The 24885-nt window shown below is 50.5% G+C and overlaps 1 protein-coding gene across 5 annotated transcripts in view; it reads left to right on the top strand.

Annotated features, from left to right (window-relative positions):
- The window catches only part of SEPTIN3 (septin 3), a 28894-nt gene extending 4338 nt beyond the window's left edge, over window positions 1-24556 (top strand). The window contains exons 1-11 of one of the 5 annotated variants that reach the window (XM_039463077.2): window positions 360-658; window positions 6527-6718; window positions 9961-10089; window positions 11093-11174; window positions 11476-11613; window positions 13404-13521; window positions 14748-14843; window positions 18444-18543; window positions 20373-20424; window positions 20703-20796; window positions 23253-24556. In XM_039463077.2, the coding sequence (XP_039319011.1) occupies window positions 649-658; window positions 6527-6718; window positions 9961-10089; window positions 11093-11174; window positions 11476-11613; window positions 13404-13521; window positions 14748-14843; window positions 18444-18543; window positions 20373-20424; window positions 20703-20796; window positions 23253-23318 (1077 nt within the window). In that variant the 5' untranslated portion in view covers window positions 360-648 and the 3' untranslated portion in view covers window positions 23319-24556. Of the gene's footprint in view, window positions 1-359; window positions 659-1660; window positions 1804-5330; window positions 5617-6526; window positions 6719-9960; window positions 10090-11092; window positions 11175-11475; window positions 11614-13403; window positions 13522-14747; window positions 14844-18443; window positions 18544-20372; window positions 20425-20702; window positions 20797-23252 lie in introns of those variants that run through there. The other 4 variants (XM_074391329.1, XM_074391328.1, XM_074391327.1 and 1 more) reach the window with 4 other exon arrangements.
- Window positions 24557-24885: the final 329 nt, after the last annotated feature.

Genomic DNA, 24885 nt, shown 5'->3' with positions numbered 1-24885 from the left:
GGCTCAAGGTTATTGGTTCATCATCCCGGAGAAGGGCCTGGAACCCGGGCCCCCTGACTCAGGGCTCTACAAGCACCCGCGCAACACTCCAGCCCCCGCGTGACTCACGCGCGCGCACGGCCGCCCGCAGCTGCCACTGGTCCCCTGCGCCCACCCGCCCGGCCCCACCGCAGCCTAGCGGGTAAGGGGCCAGGAGCGGACCCAGCGGGAGAGAAGGGACTGAGATGCGGGCACTTTTCCGGGCCGGGCACCTGGAGCCCGCGTGCGCGGCTCCTGGGCCGCCCGCAGCCTGGACCTGGGGCCCGTTCCCGCGTGCGGGAGGGGGAGGGGCCATCGGCGGGGCCGGCGGGCGCGCGGTCACGTGGTGCGGGTGGCAGCAGCGGCGGCGGCTGGCGGCGGCGGCAACCGTGCGCGCGGACAGGAGCGGCGCGGCGCCGAGCGAGCCGAGGCGAGGTCCCTGGCGGGCGCGGCGGCGCGGGGCGCACGGGCGGCGCGGCGGGGCCGCGGGCCGGGCGGGTGGGCGGAAAGCGCGGAGGGGCGAGGCCTGGCTGCAGGGGCCGCTCGGCCCGGGGGAGCCCGCGCCCCGCTCAGCCTTGCAGCCCCGCGCCGGGAGCATCTCCTTGGAGGAACGGAAACAAAGGAGGATTCATGTCCAAAGGTAGGGCGGCCGGCAGGGCCACCGGAACCCGCCAGGAGTGGGCTGCGGCCCCGGCCAGCGCGGCCGGAGGCGCTCCCGGGGGAGGGTTTCCGCGCCGAGGATCCCACGCGCGGTGACAGATGCACGGACACACGCACGCACGGTGGCACCCACCTCGAGAGACAGTCTCGGAGACAACAGACACAGGACGCGGGGAGACGCAGGGACCCACGGACACGCAAGCAGGGACCCAGATGCGCACAGAAAGCCCCAGGCTGGAGTACACCAAGACACGCACACGCACAGGTGCCAGGGCCATGCCAGCCGGATGAGAGACCTGTGCACTGACACACACGTCCCCTCCCTCCCAGCCCCCACAGGCACACGCTGAGACAGGCACCAGCTGGTGGTCTCCAAGGGAACCCATTGGCCTCCAGAGGACTGGGATGGGGGAAGGGGTGTCCCAGGGCCCTCTGCTCCTGCCAATGGGAAAGGACCCAGGGAGCTTTCGTGATTCCTTTTCTCAGAGCCCAGGGCTGGAGCTGGGGTGGGCTGGAATTGCCTCTGTGGGTGGTGGTGGGGTCTTGAAGGCCGCTGGGGGCTGAGGAAGACCCCCCTTCAGGGCAGAAGGAAGAGGGGGTCCTGCACTAAGCAGGTGGTATTTTGGAAAGGTCTCCTCCCCCAGCTACCACCTTCCCAACAGAGGGGTGGGGTCCCTGGGCCAGACAAAGCAAAGCCATTCATTTGCCTGTAAAAGGAAGTGCCAGGGTCTTTGGTTAGCATGGGAATGGAGGGGCTGCTTCTGTGGAGGACTTGACCGCCCTGAGTCAGGCGGATGGTGCCTCTCCCTGGAGCACTGACAGGGCAGGTAGCTTCTGGCAGAGGGTGCTGGAGGCAGATCCCCCTTCTCCAGGGGCCCTGGGAGAGCCAGGAGTTGAGGGGAACCCCAAGGACCCTCTAGACAGGATGGCAGACTTGAGCTGCACCCTGCTGTGACCCCAACCTGAGCTCTTCCCCACCCTTGGGGAACCCCCCTCCAATCCTTGTTGCAGAGGAAGGAGGAGGTCTTAACAATTCTACCCCCTTGACTGTGGCGGAGACAACAGCCATTGCTCTCTGGAGGTCGGCTGCTCTGTATGGGGAGAAGTATCCGAGGGAAGAGAAAGGTGAGGCTCTGTATGGGGAGAAGTATCTGAGGGAAGAGAAAGGCAGGTCTCTGACACCCGCCTCACCCTGCGGCTCTCATTCACTCATTCATTCATTCATGATCTGAATGAATGAATGATGAGTGGTATGCTAGGTAAACTGGGGCACAGAGATCAATAAGACATGGCCCTGCCCTAAAGAAGGGTGAGAACTAACACGTAGTTGTGCCAGATAATTCATACCCTTGTTTCTATATAACCTTCACAGCAACCCTGCAAGGTAGGTTCTAGCCCCACTTTTCTCAGCAGAAAAATGAGCCTCACAAGGGTCACCTAGCCAGGATTCAAGCCTGGGTCACCTGCCCATCTGAGGTTGACATGGTGGTACCAGGGGAGCTGTAGGGGCAGAGGATGGAGCTACAGAATCTAGCTCCAGAGCAGCATTTGTTGTGTGCCCCAGAGGTCTTTGTGTATTTGTCAGGCATCCTTACCAGACGATGGGCCCTCGAGGGCAACAACCTTGTCTAGGGTACATAAGTGTCCTTGGCATTTAGTCTAGGGTTTGGCTGGTGTAGGCCCCCATTTGACAGCATATGAAATGGCCTGGATGGGATGGAATGAATGAATGAGTGAATGTGAAGAGTAACAGAATACCTGCAGTGGGCATAGAAGAGGGCCATCCACATCAGATAGCAAAGCAAAGGCTTTCCTGGGAGTAGCACTGGAGCTGAATGTTGGAGGAGGAGGAGTGAGCCAGAGGTTGGAGGGGGAATGGGATCTTCTAGCAAAGTTTGTGGCACAGTGACCTGCAAACATGTGCCGTACTTGTGGCTGTTGGGTGGCTTGTTAGCACATGACTGGTATGTCATTGGTGTGTGGTGGGGAGGCTGACTTGCCAGCAGGTGCTCTGTAGAGTGCACACAATGGGTGCTTATAGGTGCTTGCTGGAGGAATGAAAGTGAGATCTACCAGGTCTTGGTCCTGCAGCCGGCCTGCAGTAGCTCCTAGAAGCTGCTTGGGACTCTGGTAGGACCCTCTCTCGATCAGGGTCTGTCTTTTGGGTGTGCTGTTTTAGGATGCTGCAGTTGACAGGCCAGGGCTGAGCAGGCCATGGCGAGAACACACACTTTGTAAGAATCCTGACAGTACCTCTCAAGTAAATACAATACTTACGTTCCAAGTCTGTAAAATGGGGATAAGACACTCCCCACCCCCAACCATGTGGCTCTATCTCATAACACAGGTTAAGACAAAATGGGCTCAGCTGCAGAAGCATGAGGGGCAATGGAAAGGCCCAGTTTGTGTGAGCAGCTGGGCAGGAAAAATGGGGCATTGGTCCCAGTGCAGGTGTGCTGAGTGGGGCCTGTGAGCCACGTGCAAGAGTGGAGGAGCAGGGCTAGGCTGCTGAGAGTCAGCTGCTGCAGGGCTGAGCCAATCTTGCTGCCGTCTGGAGCTGCCTGGCTGGCAACAGCTTCCTGGGAAGCAAGAGGGAGCTATGCCAGGCCCTGGCGGGGGCGGGGGGGCTCCTGAGGCTTTGGCAGATTTGGCTGTGCCTGGGAATGACAGAAGAAAGAACAGTTTTCCATCGGGAGAGAGGGTCTTGCCAGTACCGGTGGAAGGACCAGGTGGAGGGTGATGAGAGCAGACTCCTGGCTGGGTTTAGGGTTGGGAAGGGAACACTGCTGTCCTCTCTCTCTCCTGCCCATCTGCTGCTCCATCAGGCCTCCCTGTAAGGTTGAGACTCTGCAGGGTGTTAGTCATGAACCATAGGATTCTAGAACGGCAGAGCTGGAAGGTGTCCTCAAGAGTACATGGAGTCCAATAACCAGGGTTGTGTAACTAGCATCTGGGGACACCTCCCTTTAACCAGTGCTTTCACATGCATTGTTTCATTTCCCCTACAGACCTGAAAGGGACAGGGGCAAAAGTGTCTGGTACTGTAAGATATTGCTCAGTGCTCGTTTGTTTTTTTGTTTGTTTTTTTTTTCTGAGACAGAGTTTCGTTCTTGTTACCCAGCCTGGAGTGCAATGGCGCGATCTCGGCTCACCGCAACCTCCGCCTCCTGGGTTCAGGCAATTCTCCTGCCTCAGCCTCCTGAGTAGCTGGGATTACAGGCACACGCCACCATGCCCAGCTAATTTTTTGTACTTTTTAGTAGAGACAGGGTTTCACCATGTTGACCGGGATGGTCTTGATCTCTTGACCTCGTGATCTGCCCGCCTCAGCCTCCCAAAGTGCTGGGATTACAGGCTTGAGCCACCGCTCCCGGCGGTTTTTTTTTTTTTTTTTTTTTTTTTTGAGACAGAGTTTTGCTCTTGTTTCCCAGGCTGGAGTGCAATGGCCTGATCTAGGTTCACTGTAACCTCCACCTCCCGGGTTCAAGTGATTCTCCTGCCTCAGCCTCCTAAGTAGTTGGGATTACAGGCTCCTGCCACCACATCCAGCTACTTTTTTGTATTTTTTTTTTTTTTTTTTTTTTTTGAGACGGAGTTTCACTCTTGTTACCCAGGCTGGAGTGCAATGGCGCGATCTCGGCTCACCACAACCTCCGCCTCCTGGGTTCAGGCAATTCTCCTGCCTCAGCCTCCTGAGTAGCTGGGATTACAGGCACGCGCCACCATGCCCAGCTAATTTTTTGTATTTTTAGTAGAGACGGGGTTTCACCATGTTGACCAGGTTGGTCTTGATCTCTTGACCTCGTGATCCACCCGCCTCAGCCTCCCAAAGTGCTGGGATTACAGGCTTGAGCCACCGCGCCCGGCTTTTTTTGTATTTTTAGTAGAGATGGGGTTTCACCATGTTGGCCAGGCTAGTCTCGAACTCCTGACCTCAGGAGATCCATTCACCTTGGCCTCCCAAAGTGCTGGGATTACAGGTGTGAGCCACCACGCCCGGTCATTGGTCCGTGCTTCTAGGGATCACATCTCATAAATGCTCACCACAGTCTTAGTGATGATCCTACCATTTTATGGAGGAGGCCGCAGGCTCTTAGTGGGGAGGTGGTCTTCCCAAGTCCACAAAGCTAACAAGCAACAGAGCCAGGCTCTTTCCACTTCACCGCACACCCCCATTGTATAGATGGGGAAATGGAGGTGCTCTTTTCTAGAACCAACCCTGGTGGACAGTGGCCTGATAAGGAAACCCACAGATTTCTTCTGTGTGTGAACACACCCATGATCCACTAGAGCCAGGGGGATGTTGACCTTCCCCACTGGGGAGAGACTGGTTCCTCCGCCTTCCCTTTCATCTGCCATCTACCACTCCAAGAGTACACTGTGTCGTCTTAGGCAAGTGACCGCCTCATCTGGTTCTCATCCCTTCCCTGCTGGTCCCACAGATTCAGAACAATAACTGGGAGGGTATCTGGGGCTCTTCCAGGTACAGATACCTCTACTGTGCAGTGATGCTCATGGCACAGAGGGGACACCGAGGCTAAGAGACAGGAGTGATGGCCACTCTTCAGAGAAGAGTAGACCTGTTTGCTGCTGCTGGTTTTTTTGCTTTTTTTTTTTTTTTTTAACAGAGTTTCACTCTTGTTGCCCAGGCTGGAGTGCAATGGCTTGATCTTGGCTCACTGCAACCTCCGCCTCCTGTGTTCAAGTGATTCTCCTGCCTCAGCCTCCTGAGTCGCTGGGATTACAGGCACTGCCACCACACCCAGCTAATTTTTATTATTTTTAGTAGAGACTGGATTTCACCATGTTGGCCAGGCTGGTCTTGAACTCCTGACCTAAGATGATCCACCCGCCTCAGCCTCCCAAAGTGCTGGGATTACAGGCGTGAGCGACCGCACCAGGCCTCCCTGTTTGCTTCTAAAAGATGAAGCAGCCAAGGTCAGTGACAGTCAATAGATGTTAGTGCAGGATCCTAAAAAGTCTTTGCCCTTTATTCAAGGAGGGAGTCATGACTCAGATCCGAATAACCCCAGATACTTCTTAGACCAGTGGTTCTCAGGCAGGGCAATGGTGCCTCCCAGGGGACATTTGGTACTGTCTAGAGACATTTTGGAGTGTCACAACCTGGGGGGCTACTAAGGTCACGGATGACACTAATTATCCTGGAATACACGTGTCAGCCTCCCATAATAAAGAATTACTCAAACGTCATTAGTGCCAAGATGGAGAAGCCCCTGGGCTAGACACAGAGATGTGGACTTTGGAGCAGTGAGGTGCATTTGAAAGTGCTCATCAGGCCAGGTGCAGCGGCTCGCACCTGTAATCCCTGCACTTTGAGAGGCTGAGGCGGGTAGATCACCTGAGGTCAGGGGTTGAGAGCAACCTGGCCAACACGGTGAAACCCCGTCTCTACTAAAAATACAAAAAATTAGCCAGGCATGGTGGTGAGCACCTATAATCCCAGCTACTTGGGAGGCTGAGACAGGAGAATCACTTGAACCCGGGAGGCAGAGGTTGCAGTAAGCTGAGAGTGTGCCACTGCACTCCAGCCTGGGCAACAAGAGCAAAACTACATCTCAAAAAAAAAAAGTGCCCAGCAACCAGAGAACCTGGCACTGGCCCAGATTTTGCCTCTGACCTGCTCTGTATTCTTAGGTGAGTTCTTTCTCTTCCAGGCCTCAGTCTCTTCATCTATGAAATGAGGGACCTGGACTGGATGACATTAAGATCCCTTCCATTAAGGCCCAGCTTTGTATGATTCTGTAGCAAGAGAAAAATACCATGGCTTCCATGTGACCTCTGCTGTCCTCCTGTCACCCCTCCGACCCCTCCCACCTTGTCTCTGCAGGGCTCCCAGAGACCAGGACGGACACAGCCATGTCAGAGCTGGTGCCTGAACCCAGGCCTAAGCCAGCGGTGCCTATGAAGCCCGTGAGCATCAACTCCAACCTGCTGGGCTACATCGGCATCGACACCATCATCGAGCAGATGCGGAAGAAGACCATGAAGACTGGGTTCGACTTCAACATCATGGTTGTTGGTACGGAAGGCCGTGGGGCTGCTGCAGGCCTGGTGGCGGGCAGCACTGAGGATCCCATTTCTTTCCCCTGAATGGCTGTGATCCTGGCTCTCCTAAGATGAGCCGTTTATAGAAGGGAGAATTTCACCATGCTGACCACAAAGGCCTGACCCCTTTTCCCCTTAAGACTAGCTGACCCAGGGGTAGGAGCTTTGGGTGGATGTCAGCGTGGCCCCATCACCAGCTGGGTGTACACAGGTAGCCCCATCATCATGCTGAGCCCGCTTTTGGGTTTGTGACATGAGAGAATCAATGTATTTTCCTACCTCTAGGAGCTTGTGGGAGGATTGGATGAAGGGTGGTCTTATTTCTGATCTTGTGTAGTGCTTTAAAACTTTGAATTTCCAGGGATTTTGTCACTGAGGAGCATCACTGTGTCACAGAATGTAAGAGTAGGAAGGGACCTTTACCACATCTTAGTGAGATGTCTAGTCAGTGCTGAAATAGGAGTTTGGCATCACCCTTCTGTCCTCTTACTCGTTCGTCCCCCAATCTAATCAGTCACCCAGTCTTATCCATTTTACCTGGTAAATATCTCTTATGTTTGCCCACTTCTCTCCTCTCTCCTGCTGCCACCCTATGCTGAGCGAGGTCTCTCATCTGGCCTGCTGTGGCCACCTGACTCTGTGCTGTCAAAGTGCTGACCTGCAGCAAGATAAGCTCAGCTTGTGCTTGGGCAAGTATAAATCATCTGGAAAGTCTTGCTATAAAATACCTCAGCAGGGCTAAACAGTGTTCTCAATGACATGGTAGATTTCTCTCCTGAAGCCGACTTTTTTTTTTTTTTTTGAGACGGAGCTTCGCTCTTGTTGCCCAGGCTGGAGTGCAATGGCACAATCTCGGCTCACCGCAACCTCCGCCTCCTGGATTCAGGCAATTCTCCTGCCTCAGCCTCCTGAGTAGCTGGGATTACAGGCACGCACCACCATGCCCAGCTAATTTTTTGTATTTTTAGTAGAGACGGGGTTTCACCATATTGACCAGGATGGTCTCGATCTCTTGACCTTGTGATCCACCCGCCTCGGCCTCCCAAAGTGCTGGGATTACAGGCGTGAGCCACTGCGCCCGGCCAAGGCCAACTTCTTATCTCAAGAACTAGTAGCAAATGATTCAGGGTCCCTGGCAGCTGGGCCACTACAGCCCACACTCAAGAGTAGCAGCAACCCTCCTGGTTCTCTGTCTCCTTTCCTCTCCAGTCCCTTGTCCACCAGTGACCAAATAATCTGTCCACCTTGCAAAACTTATCAAGTCACCCATCCTGCTTAAAACTCTGTAATAACTCTCCTTTAACCTTAGGATAAGTTTAAACTCTTAGACTGTCCTGCTGCTACCTCTCTAACTCATCTAGCATTCCCATGCTAGATGGGCCTAGCATGACCACTTCTCACCTACCATTCTACTCCTCAGTCATAAGGGACAGTGCCCCTCCACATGCCATGCTCTTTCCTACCCTAGAAAAACAGCTTCTGCATATGCTGTTCCTTCTGGCTAGAACTCATGACTCTTTTGAAATCCACCTTCAGGTTTCAGCTTAGTTGCATTTCTCTGGAAACCTTCCTTGGTCTCAGAGAGACTGGGTTGGATTCCCTTTGCAATGCTGTTTTGATACCCTGTGGTTACCCTTTTTCATAGTGGTTATTGCAACATACTGTAATTGCCTGCTTATGTTTTGGTTTCTCACACTGAACAGCTCCTTGAGGGTAAGGCTGATGTCATGTTTACCACAATACCTCCAACTTCTAGGACAGCACTTGGCACCTAAGAATAATTAATGAACGAATGCTCTTAGAAGACATCTCAGAGGCCGGGTGCAGCGGCTCATGCCTGTAATCCCAGCACTTTGGGAGGCTGAGGCGGGTGGATCACCTGAAGTCAGGAGTTTGAGACCAACTTAGCCAACATAGTGAAAACTATCTCTACTAAAAATACAAAAAGTAGCTGGGTGTGGTGGCATGTGCCTGTAGTCCCAGCTACTCGGGAGGCTGAGGCAGAAGAATCACTTGAACCTGGGAGGTGGAGGTTGCTGTGAGTGGAGATCATGCCACTGCTCTCTAGCCTGGATGACAGAGCAAGACTCCATCTCAAAAAAAAAAAAAAAAAAAAATGAAATCTCAGAGCAAGCATGGCAAATCCAAGATCCATGAGCCACTTACTTCTCTCCCCACTGGTGCCCATGGCAGACTGCCGGTTAGTCATCGCACATGTTCAGTGCTGAGCCCAGAGGTAGCCTTTTTTTTTTTTTGAGACGGAGTTTCGCTCTTGTTACCCAGGCTGGAGTGCAATGGCGCGATCTCGGCTCACCGCAACCTCCGCCTCCTGGGTTCAGGCAATTCTCCTGCCTCAGCCTCCTGAGTAGCTGGGATTACAGGCACGTGCCACCATGCCCAGCTAGTTTTTGTGTTTTTAGTAGAGACGGGGTTTCACCATGTTGACCAGGATGGTCTCGATCTCTTGACCTCGTGATCCACCCGCCTCAGCCTCCCAAAGTGCTGGGATTATAGGCTTGAGCCACCGCGCCCGGCCTGACATGCTGTATTTTCTAAAGGCAATTGACCATTAAACCCCTTTATGACTGGGTGGCTCAGGCCTGTAATCCCAGCACTTTGGGAGGCCGAGGCGGGTGGATCATGAGGTCAGATGTACAAGACCAGCCTGGCCATTATGGTGAAGCCGCATCCTTTCTAAACAAACAAACAAACAAACAAAAAATTAGCTGGGTGTGGTGACACATGCCTGTAGTCCCAGCTACTTAGGAGGCAGGAGAATCACTTGAATCCAGAAGGCAGAGGTTGCAGTGAGCTGAGATTGCGCCACTGTACTCCAGCCTGGGTGACAGAGCAAGACTCTATCTCAAAACAAAAACAAAACCAAAGTGAAAACCTAAGCAAAAAACTGAATCACACCAAAACAGAAAACATGACACTACACATATGCAGAGGTCGTCTTCTTTCCCAGTGGTCCTCAGGCTCTGGGAAGGAGAGAATATGGAATCCAGTTGATGTTTCCCCAAGGCTCTCTGCAGTAAGCAGGAAGTCGTTCCCACCTGCCTGCCCTCCCCACTCAGCCTGGCCATCCCCCAGTGAGTGGTCAGACAAGGTGTTGGCCTGGAAGATGGCTCTAGAATTCTGTAAGCTTATGGGGAGGTATTAGGCTCAGAAGGTGGATGCAGAGTCTCCCTATCTTCTCTTTCTGCTTTGCTGTAGGCCAGAGTGGACTGGGCAAATCAACACTGGTCAACACGCTCTTCAAATCCCAAGTGAGCCGCAAGGCCTCCAGCTGGAACCGGGAGGAGAAGATCCCCAAGACGGTGGAGATCAAAGCTATTGGGCATGGTGAGGACCACGCAGGGCCCTATGGGCTTTGCAGTGAGTGCCTCTGCTGCAAAGGGGAAAGATTGGGGTTTATTGAGGAATAGGACCAATGAAAGGCAACCTTAAGAAGAATAGACTTTAGCATTGCACTCTGAAGTAAACTCCTTAGACTGCTGGTTCAGGGAAGAGAGAGCAGGGAGCTAGAATGGAAGGAAGTGGGACTTGAGCTGGATGATAAAGCCAAGTAGGATTCAGACAGGTAGAAAGAGGTGAGAGGGTGGGTGCAGTGGCTCATGCCTGTGAGCCAGCACTTCAGGAGGCCAAAGTGGGAGGATCACTTGAGGCAGGGAGTTTGAGGCCATCTTGGTCAACACAGTGAAACCCTGTCTCTTTTATTTTTTTATTTATTTTGAAATGGAGTCTTGCTCTGTCGCCCAGGCTGGAGTACAGTGGTGTGATCCTGGCTTACTGCAACCTCCGCCTCCCAGGTTCAAGTGATTCTTCTGCCTCAGCCTCCCGAGTAACTGGGACTACAGGCATGCACCACCATGCCCAGCTAATTTTGTTTTTTTACTAGAGATGGAGTTTCACCATATAGGCCAGGCTGGTCTTGAACTCCTGACCTTGTGATCAGCCCAGCTCAGCCTCCCAAAGTGCTGGGATTACAGGCATGAGCCACCGCACCAGGCTGAAACCCTGTCTCTTAAAAAAGAAATAGCTGGGTATGATGGTGCACACCTGTAGTCCTAGCTATTGGGGAGGTTGAGGGGAGGGGATTGCTTGAGGCTGGGAGTTTGAGGCTGCAGTGAGCTGTGATTATACCACTGCAGAGAGAGGGTATTCCAGATTCCAGGTACAGAGAACAACATGAGCCATGATATCAAGATAGAAAAGGCCCTAAATCTGATTTTTCCAATAACTGATCCTGAAGAACAGACCTGGGTCTCCCTAGCTAGTAGGCTGCCAGTTACCTAGGGTCAGCTGTAGGAATGACCTCTCTGGTACATTTTCTTTTCACCCCCAGTGATAGAGGAAGGTGGTGTCAAAATGAAGCTGACTGTCATCGATACCCCGGGCTTTGGAGACCAAATCAACAATGAAAACTGGTATCTGTCTGCCTCTGAGATCTTTGCCCTAAAGACTGCTGGGAAGATACTATGGTGCAGATTCATTCACATTGAGAACTATCTGTACCCTCCATGCTCTGCAGTTCCTGGGGAGCTCCGCCCCTGCTAACTAACCATCTAGGAAAGCCATCCATATGGGGGCTGAGGGGGAATTTGGCAGCAGGTATTCTAGGCCCACCAGGGAATGAGATGGATGGAAGGAGATTGCTACCGGACCATGCCTAAGCTGAGCCCTAGTCTTGTTCTTCTGACATATCCATCTACTTTTTCCCACCCTCAGCTGGGAGCCCATTGAGAAGTACATCAATGAGCAGTACGAGAAGTTCCTGAAGGAGGAGGTGAATATCGCCAGGAAGAAACGCATCCCTGACACTCGTGTCCACTGCTGCCTTTACTTCATCTCCCCCACAGGACACTCGTATGTACCAACCCCACTCCTATTGCCAGGCCTGGTCTGGTTTGCATCATCTGTGCCCATTCTGGATTGGATGATCCATACCTTGACTCAGCTAGGGAGGGCCAGGAGGTCTGGAATATTGTTATGGCCTGTGACCTTGGGATTCCTCAGACTTTCCATGAGGAGGTCTGACTTTCTTGCTAGGAGAAGCGTGTGTGCATACACACACACAGGCTGTCCAACATCAGCCATCAGCCACCAATATCTGCCCACTGGTGTCCCAGCAGCACGGCATGACTGTACCAGCAGAGAGGAGTTGGTATATGTGAGAAGAGGGCACTTCATTTATTCACCAAATACCTGCTTTGGACTGGAGTTCGAGGGAGCAGCAAGAAGGGTGAAATAGGCCAGGGCAGGGCTCCTGGATTGGGGCTGGTGTTTTCAGGGGTATGGGACCCAGCTGTAGGCATTTGGAAGGTGCCAGCCTGGAGTGAGGCATTGTGTGTCCAGAGATAAAGGCCAACTGTTGTCATGAAGTACTGTCTGATAGGCAGAATAAGACACACACAAGTATGCTGGGAACTCTGATTGTAAGTGACAGGTAGGCCCCATGAAGGAAGTGCTGAGAACAGGCAGAGAATGGACATTGCATGGGGCAAGCCAGCAACCTTCCTACAGAGATGGGGGGAGGGGGCCTCATAACATGACTCAGCCCAGCTGCTGGGCCAGGGTTAAGTACTTCAGAGGATGGCACAAGCAAGGTAGGCCCCAAATTTTGTAGGAAGCAGGAAGTGATGGTGGAGGGAGGAGAGAGATGAAACAAGACCTCTGGACCAGGCCCAGGAACTCAACAGGAGGCTGGCTTTTTCCCTCCTGAGACTTCGGCTCTCGGTCATAATGAACCATCACATAGCCTGACTTAATGAGTTCCCCAGATTGCAAAATAGAGCCAAGTTGGGGTCTCAGAGCCTGAGGCAGGGTGGGGGCATAGTCTGTCAGACTGTAGGGAGGGCAAGGGCCCCAACTTGACCATGCAAGACTAACTCTGGGGGCTGGGAGGAGACCCATCAAGAAGTACTGTCTGATAGGCAGAATAAGACATACACACTGGGTGTGGTGACTATCACCTATAATCCCAGCGCTTTGGGAAGCCAAGGCAGAAAGATCGCTTGAGCCCAGGAGTTCAAGCCTAGCCTAGGCAACGCGGTAAGACATTGTCTCTACAAAAATTAAAAAATTAGCCAGACATGGTGGTGTGTGCCTGTGGTCTGAGCTCCTCTGAAGGCTGAGGTGGGAAGATCGCTGGAGCCCTGGAGGTCGAGACAGCAGTGAGCCAATGATCATACCACTGCACTCCAGCCTGGGCGGCAAAGCAAGACCGTGTCTCAAAAGAAAACACACATACACACACACGCACACACACACACAGACAAATGTCATTTTTTTTTTGAGACAGACAAAAAAGGAAAAAAGACACACATGTGCAAGGACATATGAGTAGAGACAATAGTCCACAGATACTCCCAGGAGAAAGAAATCCCTAAGTCAGAAAATATGTCATGAAGGGGTGGTTTGAGGGGCTTAAACAGAGGCAGGCTCTGCACAGGAACCGGAGAAGAACACGCAGGTGGTGAGGCGGCTCTGCAGACAGCAAGGCAGTGGGGCTGTATGGGAGAGGAGAGAGCAGCCTCTTGGCCTCAGCCAGTTGCCCAGCCCAGTCCTCTTCTCCCATGGGTGCCCTGGAGTGGTGGCGGTGGGCGAGTTGGGGAGGACAAGGTGGTTCTGACAATCCTGCTTTTTCTGGGTCCCAGCTTGCGACCTCTGGATCTTGAGTTCATGAAACACCTCAGCAAGGTCGTGAACATTATCCCTGTCATCGCTAAGGCTGACACCATGACCCTGGAGGAGAAGTCTGAATTCAAGCAAAGGGTGAGAAGGCCCCCTATCTTCTTTTCCTGCTCCCATCTCTTCCTTTCTCTCTTCTGGGTTCAGTCCACCTCCTAGCCCTCATCATTCTGCCTGCACCCCCACTGTCAACCCTCCCCGTTCTCTACCTCAGCCCCTACTTAACTATTCAAGAGGCTGAGGTTGGTGGTATCTGGGGACTTTGATGAAGAATAGATGGTGCAGCTCCGAGTGCCTTCCTCCTGCCCTCTAAACCTACCTGTGAAGCCCACTGAATACATGTATCACTGTGAACATGAGAAATCACTCCTCAAATGTTACCCTACTTGAAGGACTAGACTAATTAGTGAGTCAACTGGCCACTAGTCCTCACTGGCATCTTCTATAAGCTCAGCCCTGTGCTGGCTATATGAGGTTGAGGAGATGGGATTTGAGAGAAATGAAAAGACAATTGCTACTTTTAACAAACCAATCTACCGGGTGCGGTGGCTCACACATGTAGTCCCAGCACTTTGGGAGGCTGAGGTGGGTGGATCACCTGAGGTCAGGAGTTCGAGACCAGCCTGGCCAACATGGTGAAACTACATCTCTACTAAAATACAAAAAATTAGCTGGGTGTGGTGGTGGGCGCCTGTAATTTCAGCTACTTGGGATGCTGAGGCAAGAGAATTGCTGGAACCCGGGAGGTGGAAGTTGCAGTGAGCTGAGATCGTACCACTGCACTCCAGCCTGGGGGATAGAGGGAGACTCCATCTCAAAAAAAAAAAAAAAGAAACTTACAATCAAATAGAACAATGAAGAAGTCCTGGGTGGTTTCCTGGAGAAGACAAGACTTAAGTCAACCTTGAAAGAGGGCAAACAGAGTCTTGGAGTAGGGGGAGCCTCACCTTTCTTCCTTGCAATCAGGAATATAACATGCAGGGGTCTGAGCACTCCCCAGTGGGCTCAGCTGGGCTGCTTGTGCAAATCCCAGTCTTGTGGACTTGAGATGAGCAAGCTGGTTGCGAGGCGCCTGGGACCTGAAGTTGTACCTCCTGGCCTCTTCCTCCTCTCAGGCTAAGCTGTAATTGTATCACTGGGGCTTGCATTTATTCACAATCTTACTGCTGCTCAGGGTCTCAGAGTTCAGAGATGACTGCATTATCCAAGGCTGGATTTGGCTGTCTGACCTCAGCTCACACATAGGTGCACACACCCCCTTTTCCATTATCCTGACACTTGGCTACCTTGCTTCTTCTCCCCGCCTCCAGGTTCGCAAGGAGCTTGAAGTAAACGGCATTGAATTCTACCCACAGAAGGAATTTGATGAGGATTTGGAGGATAAGACGGAGAATGACAAAATCAGGGTGGGTGCCTGAGGCACTGCTCCTCCACAGATACCCCCTTCGACCTCTGGGATGTGTATCATGCGCATCCTCTGTCTTTTCCCTTTCTATACTCTCCCCCACCTTATTTGACACAGACCAGAAGTGACATGGGGAGTGGGAGAGGCTCTGGCCCTGGACTGTGAACCCACAGAAGGGCTCCCTGTACCCAGAAAACCTTCCATCCCCAGACCACACAAAAGCCTCCTTTTCCCTCACAAGGTCTGGCAGAAACAGTATGTGGGGTGATGGGAGGGGCAGTGGGCAGGAAGAGTGTTGTGCTGGGGTTCAGGAAAATCTATGCTCAGATCCTGCCTCAGTTTCTTCTCTATATAATGCAGGGGTTAGACTAAGTGAGTGGCTTATAGGCTTCCCCCAACCCCCCAAAAAAAAACAAAAAAAAAAATTGGCTGGGTGTGATGGCTCATGCCAATAATCCCAGTACTTTGGGAGGCCTAGGTGGGAGAATTGCTTGAGCCCAAGAGTTCAAGACCAGCCTGGGCAACATGGCAAAAACTTGTCTCTATAAAAACTTCAAACATTATCCAGGTGTGATGGCAGGTACCTGTAGTCCCAGCTATTCAGGAGGCTGAGGTGGGAGGATCGCAGGAGCCCCAGAGGTTGAGGCTGTAATGAGCCATGATTATGCCACTGCACTCCAGCCTGGGTGACAGAGCAAGACCTTATCTTTCTTTTTTTTTGAGACTGAGTCTTGCTTTGTTGCGCAGGCTGCAGTGCAGTGGTGTGATCTCAGCTCACTTCAACCTCTGCCTCTCAGGTTCAAGCCATTCTCCTGCCTCAGCCTCCCTAGTAGCTGAGATTACAGGTGCGTGCCACCATGTCCAGCTAATTTTTGTATTTTTTTAGTAGACACAGGGTTTCATCATGTTGGCCAGGCTAGTCTCAAGCTCCTGACTTTATGATCAGGAGCTTGGTTCCCAAAGTGCTGGGATTACAGGTGTGAGCCACCACACCCAGCTGAGCAAGACTATCTTTAAAAAAAAAAAAAAAGAATAAATCTCAGAATTCCAATATACAAAACATAAAATCAGAGCTGCTTTGGCTAAGTGACAGGCACAGAGCCCTGCCTCCTCAGCAGCCTGTAGGGTACTTGCTGGAAACCTTAATGCTCCATAAGCCTGGCTTGCAATCTGTCATTCTGCATAATATCCAAGGTCCCTCTCAATTCTAAATTCCTGCAGTTCTGTGATTCTACATCAGAAGCTGGGAACTAGGCTGGGCTTTGCTGTCTCCCCTGAGATACGTTATTCACTGTTTTGGTCTTGAGTCTCCTCCTCTATTGAGTGGATAAACTAGTAGAAGTTCCTTATCCGAAGTAGTTGAGACCAGTAGTTGGTCAATTAACTGAAAAAGTTCTCTGAGGCGAGGAAATTATTTTCTAAAATTATGTTTACAAGTCTTTTTTTTTTTTTTTTTTTTTTTTTTTGAGGCAGAGTTTCGCTCTTGCTGCCCAGGCTGGAGTACAATAATACAATCTCAGCTCACTGCAGCCTCCTGCCTCAGCCACCCAAGTAGGTGGGATTACAAGCACACACCACCACACTTAGCTAATTTTGTTTTTTGGTTTTTTTTGTTTGTTTGTTTTTTTAGTAGAGATGGGTTTCTCCACATTGGTCAGGCTGGTCTCCAACTCCTGACCTCAGGTGATCAGCCCTCCTTGGCCTCCCAAAGTGTTGGGATTACAGGCATGAGCCACTGCACCTGGTCACAAATCTTAAATGTTTAAAAATAAATATTTTAGGCTGGGCACGGTGGCTCAAGCCTGTAATCCCAGCACTTTGGGAGGCCAAGACGGGTGGATCACGAGGTCAAGAGATCGAGACCATCCTGGTCAATATGGTGAAACCCCGTCTCTAATAAAAATACAAAAATTAGCTGGGCATGGTGGCACATGCCTGTAATCCCAGCTACTCAGGAGGCTGAGACAGGAGAATTGCCTGAACACAGGAGGCAGAGGTTGCGGTGAGCCGAGATCGCGCCATTGCACTCCAGCCTGGGTAACAAAAGCGAAACTCCGTCTCAATAAATAAATAAATAAATAAATAAATAAATAAATAAATAAATATTTTAAGAAGTTACTAAGTTAAAGTAACTTAAAACATGTATAAGCAGGACGGTGGGCATGGAACTTAGAATCTGCTAAGGTGTGTATAATAACTCACCTGCCCAAAGCAAAACAAAACATATTTATCACATTCATTAAACATTCTTTTCCTGAAGCGCCAAGGCCTCTTCTTTCAGGATAAGCCCACCTTTAATGCCAAAGCAACTCACCTTTATCAAGTCTTTCTGAAACATTCAGCTTAAATTTCAGAGAAGCAACTCTCTTCAGGCATATGACTTCAGTTTATCTAATCACAATAACAAGTACACATCAGGCAAATAGATTTGGAAACAAACAGCTGGCACTTGATGAACAAACAACCCACCTGGTAGAGCAGGGCTGGCCTTTGTACACCAGGAAGTAGCCTAGAGCTCTGAGAGTTCCGAGGGCCTGGGCATCTGCAGTAGTAGGTATCACAGAGACGGTATAAAGCGTCAGTGAGTCTGCTTGGGTGGACTTGTTTAAGAGGGATTCTGTCTGTCCTTGCTAGGTCAGAGTTGTTCAAAATCAGTAAGCGTATGGTAAAGCACTATGAAAAGTACGAAGTGGCTGGGTGCATTGGCTCACGCCTATAATCCTAGCACTTTGGGAGGCTGAGGCAGGTAGATCACCTGAAGTCAGGAGTTTGAGACCAGCCTGACCAACATGGTGAAACCCCATCTCTGCTAAAAATATGAAAATTATCTGAGCACAGTGGTGGGTGCCTGTAATCCCAGCTACTTGAGAGGCTGAGGCAGGAGAATTGCTTGAACCCAGGAGGTGGAGGTTGCAGGGAGGTGGAGGTTGCAGTGAGCTGAGAACTCCAGCCTGGGTGACAAGAGTGGAAACTCCATTTAAAAATAAAAGCCAGCCACAGTGGCTCACACCTGTAATCCCAGCACTTTGGGAGGCTGAGGCAGGTGGATCAACTGAGGTCGGGAGTTCCAGACCAGCCTGACCAACATGGCGAAACTCTATCTCTACTTTATAAAAATATAGTCTCTATTTTATAAAAATATACAAATTAGCAGGGAGGGCGTGGTGGTACATGCCTATAGTCCCAGCTACTCGGGAGGCTGAGGCAGGAGAATCACTTGAACTCAGAAGGCAGAGGTTGCAGTCAGCTGAAACTGTCCCATTGCACTCCAGCCTGGGCAACAAGAGCAAAACTCGATCTCAAAAAAAAAAAAAAAAAAAAAAAAAAAATGTATGAAGCGCTTTGCAGCTGAAGGAGAGCTGATTCCTGAGGTTAACCAGCCGGGTAGTAGTACAATCGGGATTCGACCCAGGACTCCTGGTTCTGAGTGTGGTGCTCTTTTCAGTCGGCTCAGCCTTGCCCTTGCCATCAGCGGTATCTCTGAATGAGCAGAAGAGTGTGGTTCAAGGCCACAGGACCATATGTTGTCCTGCTCCTGGATGCCTAGGTTGTTGGAGGATGACGGTGCACATTGTCTGGTTTGTGTTTCTGTCCTGTACAGCAGGAGAGCATGCCGTTTGCTGTGGTGGGAAGTGACAAGGAGTACCAAGTGAATGGCAAGAGGGTCCTTGGCCGAAAAACTCCATGGGGGATCATCGAAGGTAATTCACTGCATCTTCTGGAAGAACTCGTTGCTGATCAGTTATCCAGTCACCATTTCTTAAGCATCTATAGATCAAGGCACTGTCTCAGAACATATGAAATGAATGCCAGCCAGATTCTGCCCTTAAGGAGCTTACAGTCTCATTGAGAAGATGCTTACAGGCAGGAGTAACAAGAGACCAATGTAGCACCTGACTGGGTGCACTGACTTGGTGCATCAAAGGAGTTCAGAACATGGAGAGTTTAGTAAGACCTGGAAAACCTGGAGAAAGTTTTCATAGGAAGGAAGATGTGATCTGACAGACTGCTGGAGGGTTGTTCAGATGTTGCCATTTCCATTTTGTTATGAATGGATGTGACCTTGGGCAGGTGTTGATGGTTCTGAAAGTGGTCAAGGAATCACTTTAATGATTTCATTCAATATGATAACCCTATGAAGGGTGGAGGGTACATGCTCCTGTTCTCAGAATATAAGACACCAAAGCACCAGAGCTCAGGCTAAAAGCCTTGCCCAAAGTCACATAACTTATTAGTGGCAAAACTTGATTTCAGACTCAGACTTTTTTTTTTTTTTTTTTTTTTTGATATGGAGTCTCACTCTGTCGCCCAGGCTGGAGTGCAATGGCACAATCTCGGCTCACTGCAACCTCTGCCTCCCGGGTTCAAGTGATTCTCCCTGCCTCAGCCTCCTGAGTAGCTGGGACCACAGGTGCGCACTATGCTCAGCTAATATTTATATTTTTTGTAGAGACGGAGTTTTGACATGTTGGTCAAGCTGGTCTCGAACTCCTGACCTCAGGTGATCCGCCTGCCACAGCCTCCCAGAGTGCTGGGATTACAGGCACGAGCCACTGCACCTGGCTATTTATTTTTATTTCTAATAGAGGTAGGGTCTCACTATATTACCCAGGCTGATCTTGAACTCCTGGGTTCAAGTAATCCTCCCTCCTTGGCCTCCCAAAGTGCTGGGATTATAGGCATGAGCTCTCGTGCCCAGCCCCATGTCTTAATCTTCATTCTGTTCCAACAGTGCTTGGCCAGTGATTTCCAGATACTAGGTATTCAGTATATGTTGAATTGGATTTATTATGTAGTGCATGACCTTTTTAAAATGGCTCAATTGGGCCAGGCACAGTGGTTCATGCCTGTAATCCCAGCACTTTGGGAAGCTGAGGAGGACGGATCACCTGAGGTTGGGAGTTTAAGACCAGCCTGACCAACATGGAGAAACCCTGTCTCTATTAAAATAAAAATAAAAAATTAGCTGGCTCTGGTGGCACATTGCCTGTAGCTCAGCTACTCAGGAGGCTGAGGCAGGAGAATTGCTTGAACCTGGGAGGCAGAGGTTGCAGTGAGCCAAGATCATGCCATTGCACTCCAGCCTGGGCAACAAGAGTGAGACTCCGTCTCAAAATAAAATAAAATGAAAATAATAAAATAAAATGGCTCAATTGTTATTTTCTCTATGTTACTTCCAATTGGATTATAAGCTTCATAAGAATGTGAAATGTATCTTAGGCCTTGGCCAGTTTCTTAGACTCTGTGTTAGTTTTCTCTTCTGTAAAATGATAAAAATAATAGTCCCTTTTAGCTATTATTCTACAGCATCTAGAAGAGTGTTGTGCCCATTGTAGCTGCTTAATAAACATTTGTTCAATGAATCAAATCCAGTGCACCCAAGTGAGCAAACCTCTGAAAGGGTTGCAGAAGAACCCATCCCATAGCTTTCTCCTAAATGCCTCTGTGACCCGAACAGAAGTTCACCTCCTGGGTGTTGCTGCATTAATGAACTGACTACCTGTTTTGCTTTGTTTTGTTTTATTCATAGTGGAAAACCTCAACCACTGTGAGTTTGCCCTGCTTCGAGACTTTGTCATCAGGTAAGATGTCTCCCCTCCCCCTGTCCAGATAGCAGGCTGAATTATTTGGGGTCAGGATCTGTCTGTTTAAATTCACCTCCTGTGTCTCCAGGTCTCTGTGACAGAGCTTTCTGCCTCAGTTCCAGCTCCTGTTGCAAACCAGAAGGGGCTGTAGAAGCATCCTTAGCTCCTGGGAGTGGGTCCCAGTCATTGAGTCCAGTCCCTCGAAGTGATGTATGTCACCACCTCCTCTTCCTGCCCCTAATTCATCCTTTTTCTTCTCACCCTTTGTCCTCTAGGACCCACCTCCAGGACCTCAAGGAAGTGACACACAACATCCACTATGAGACTTACAGGGCCAAGCGGCTCAATGACAATGGAGGCCTCCCTCCGGTGAGCGTGGACACAGAGGAAAGCCACGACAGTAACCCATGATGACCCCTTCTCTGTGTCATCATACATACCCACTTCACACACACACATCCCAGATACCACCACCAACCACCTTCTTCCTCTCAGCTCTGTCCCATAGGCCTCTCTGGTGTTTGTGGAGCATCTTGTCTATGTTGTGTTTGTGTGTGTGTGTGTGTGTGTGTGTGTGTGTGTGTGTGAGGGAGAGCGAGAGAGCCTGTGTGTGTGCATGCAGGGGTGAGGTATTTTCACTGCCCTCCCTGGAGAGTCCCTTGTAAGTTTGGTTCCTCCATGCCTGTCCATTATCTGTCTCCTTTCCTTGTGTCCCAAAACAAAGCCCTGTGCCTCACTCAGGAGATCTGGGGGAGGTTTCGTTTAAAAGCATTGGGAGCAGGTGAGCCACAGGCAACTCTTCTCTTGGAACCTGCACACAAACTGGGACTATAGAGATTCTCCAAGGACAGATGGCAGTGGAGCTAGACCTGGGTAGGGGGCAGGGACAACCCTCTCTGTGAGTTGGGGGTAGTCTGGGGTTAGGATGGGGCTTCCTGGGAAAAGGAAGGCCATGAGAGGGCAGAGAAGTAGGGCAGAGCTGGGTTCTTACAGAAAGAATCAGTGCCTACGAGTGGAGCTCCACCCTTCCGTCTGTGTTGTGTTCACTGTCCCAAAGCCACCACCTGTCACCAGAGCCTACTGCTGCTGTCCACTCACCTGGCCTCTGCTCCCAGGCCAGTGCCTGTCTGCTTCCTACTTTGTCTTCTTTCTCCCTTTCCCTCCTTTCCTCATACATTCCTTTCTCTCCCTCTCTCCTGCCCATCTCTGACATCTTTCACTTCCTTTTAGATGAATCTACTTTAGGTTCATTCCTATGTTTAGAATTTATGTCCAGTCTACTTCCAGAAATGACTTTAGGCTGCTTTCAAATAAAATCACAAAAGTACAGGACAGGCTGGGTGCTGTGGCTCTCACCTGTAATCCCAGCACTTTGGGAGACTGAGGCGGGTGGATCACGAGATCAGGAGTTGGGGACCAACCTCACCAACATGGTGAAACCCCATCTCTACTAAAAATACAAAAATTAGTTAGGCATGGTGGTGTGTACCTGTAATCCCAGCTACTTGGGAGGCTGAAGCAGAGAATTGCTTGAATCCAGGAGGCAGAGGTTGCAGTGAGTCTAGATGGCGCCACTGCACTCCAGCCTGGGCAACAGAGCAAGACTGTCTCAAAAAAAGTACAGGACAGTACAAACTGAGATTGTCAGAGAAACTGAGCCAAAGAAAGGAAGAGGAAAGAAAGTTTCTGTAGTCAAACACCTGAACAAGCCCTGAGCTCACAGGCAGCCAATGTGAAGAGGGAAACACAGTGAGTGATGGAGGTTCCCGAAGCACACATGCTGGTCAGGCGAGACAACCTTTTATGGGGATATTAAGTTCTATAACTAATTCTAAAGAAGTATCAGAAACAAGATACATTATTTGTCTTAGTGATTTGGCTTCAGAGACAGATTTTTGACCACACCTCCCTTTTCTCCATCAGACTTCTCTCTCCCTTTTAAGCAGGCTTCTCTGTTGTTCCATTTGCTTCAAACATACTTGACTTCTTACTTTTCTATTCCCTGTCACTTTTGCGCTGAAGCTAATTACGTGTATGTCTTTCTCTGCTTTTCCCTAATTCCCTCTCCTGACTCCTGCAGACAGTCCCAGTGATACCCATTTTCATACACTTAGGCTTTTCTTGTCTCTCCCTGAAGCCCTGTATTTATTAATGCATATATTTCCCCTGTTTGTTGTACAAGTAAGTTACTCTTTTCCTTTAATCTGTAAGATTGATGAAATTTGGGGCCGGGGAAACAATTTAGCCTTAGGAAAGGGAAAACACCAAGTGAAACTGTTTACAATAACCTCATACAACCTCCTGTCCCATCTCCTGGTTCAGCTGAGGTTTTTCACTGGTCCTCTATGAATCCCAGCACTTACAATCCCAGTCTTTCGTCACTCAGGTGCTAGGAAAAAAACACAGACTTAAGACCCAAGATTCAGTGGACCAGGGGAAAGGCGGGTGGTGATCAGGTCACCGGTGACCTCAAACCTGTGGTCTCGGTCTTTCCTGGAGGCTTATTTGCCAACCCAGCCCTCATCCTCCCCTGCTCACAGTTACAGGGTAGGCTCCCGTCAGGACTTGAGCAGTGCCGCATCCCAGAGGTTACTACATTTCAACAGAACAGGGATCCTAGGCTGCCAGAGAAGCAGTCCTGTGTGGAGACCTTGGACCAGCAGGGGAAGATCCAGGGGTATGGGAGGTGGGTGTCGGAGAGGCTGAGTAGGAATGGTGCCTGGCACCCCGAACCATGATCTCAGCCTCCATGGAGAAGGTATTTTATACGTTTGCTGCCAGCTGCTGGTCTCCACACCCTCAACAGTTCTCAACCCCCCCTGCAGGGAGAAGGCCTCCTGGGCACTGTCCTTCCACCTGTGCCAGCCACCCCCTGCCCCACTGCTGAATGAAGGCCATTTCAAGCGCTGCTTCTCCCTCCATTCCTCTCAGCTGTTATTGCTGCAGGGCCAAGCCCTTTTTAGTGCTGTGCTTGTCCAGCTCACCACCACAGTCCTTCTCAGCCCTCAGTAGGTGGGAGAGCCAGCTGCCTCTAGGACAGTTGCTTCTTCCACTTATCCAAACCACTCCTCTCCTCCCAGTGGAGTGGGGTTCTGCCAGCACTGCCCTACGCCATTGTCTGTGTCAGCCGGTCCCAGACCATCTGCAGGGCAAAAGAACTCATCAAGAGCTCTTTCTGCCCTTGCAGGCCCACTCCAGCTACTTGTAACCATCTCCAAGGGCAATGGCATTGCTCCCTACTCATTCATCTGCATGAGCTACTCTTGGCTTCCTTAAAGGGTCAAGAAAGCAATTTTTCTGCTTGCCAGATTCATTGAGATGAGCTGTGTGAGCCCCAATGTGGGACGAGGGTGTCTCCTTCATTGCTTAAAAGAATTCATGAGGGTGGGTCACTATAGATGTTGGGGAGCAAGGGCTAGGATCACTTTTTTAAAAATCACCACTTGTGGCTGGCCCAGAGTACAGTTGTGCATCCTCCCCACCTCAACGTAGCCACTGAGAAAGAGTGGTTTTCCTAAGAAGACATTGCTGGAGTTGACTTTCTTATGCCCAAACAAAAACCAAACACACACACAAACCCCTAGAAACCCACAATATGTACACTCTAAGGAAAAACTAGCACCCTTCTGTCCATTCAGCAATAAGAGGGATCTCTTCCCACCTACCCTACCTACTCCTACCCCCACCCCCTTCCCCATTAATGTGAGTAATGAATTAGCCTGGCCACAGGTGGTCACTATAGGCTAATGGAAAATACCCAAGGGAGGGCAAAGCCCCCCATCAGATGCATGAATGTTTGCGAATGTCGACTGCCACTGCCCCACACACTGTGTCTTTATAGAAGTCCCCTTTGCCCACCCCCTCCCTGTCTCCACCTGGACACAACTTGCTCAAAGGCTGGTGACTTGTGGGCCATTCAACTACAACCAAGTCCTGATGAGCAAGAGGCCCACGCCTAGGGGATGCAAGAACGACCCATTTCTTAAATGTTACCAGTCCCAGCCAATCTACGGTGACATTACAGTTAAATTTCCCAAATGAAAACAAGCAAACAGACACTCAAACTGGTCCTGTAAATGTTGCTAGACTTTATGTGTTGTACAACTAAACACTGCTGTTTGAACAGTAATTGCCTGGCGTGTCTTATTGTGCTCCTTGACCAAATCAGCTGTTATGTCATCTCACCCATGTGTGGAGGGTGAGATTGTCTCGGTAAGAAGTAGCCACAGATACAAGAGATGGAAACACCTTGTGAGGTTGGGCCTCAGTCATTATTTTATAACATTTTATGTCCAAAATGAGAAATGGATGGGAGGTTGAGGTGGGAAAATGGCTTGAGCATGGGAGGTTGGAGTTGCAGTGAGCTGAGCTCATTCTACTGTGCTCCAGCCTGGGCAACAGAGCAAGACCCTGTCTCAAAGAAAAAAAAAAAATGCAACAACAAAATGAGTGATGGAA

Source organism: Saimiri boliviensis, chromosome 21, assembly GCF_048565385.1.
Source record: "Saimiri boliviensis isolate mSaiBol1 chromosome 21, mSaiBol1.pri, whole genome shotgun sequence".
Lineage (NCBI taxonomy): Eukaryota > Metazoa > Chordata > Mammalia > Primates > Cebidae > Saimiri > Saimiri boliviensis.
Note: the sequence above shows the minus strand (reverse complement) of the source record. Positions and strands in the feature narration are given on the sequence as shown.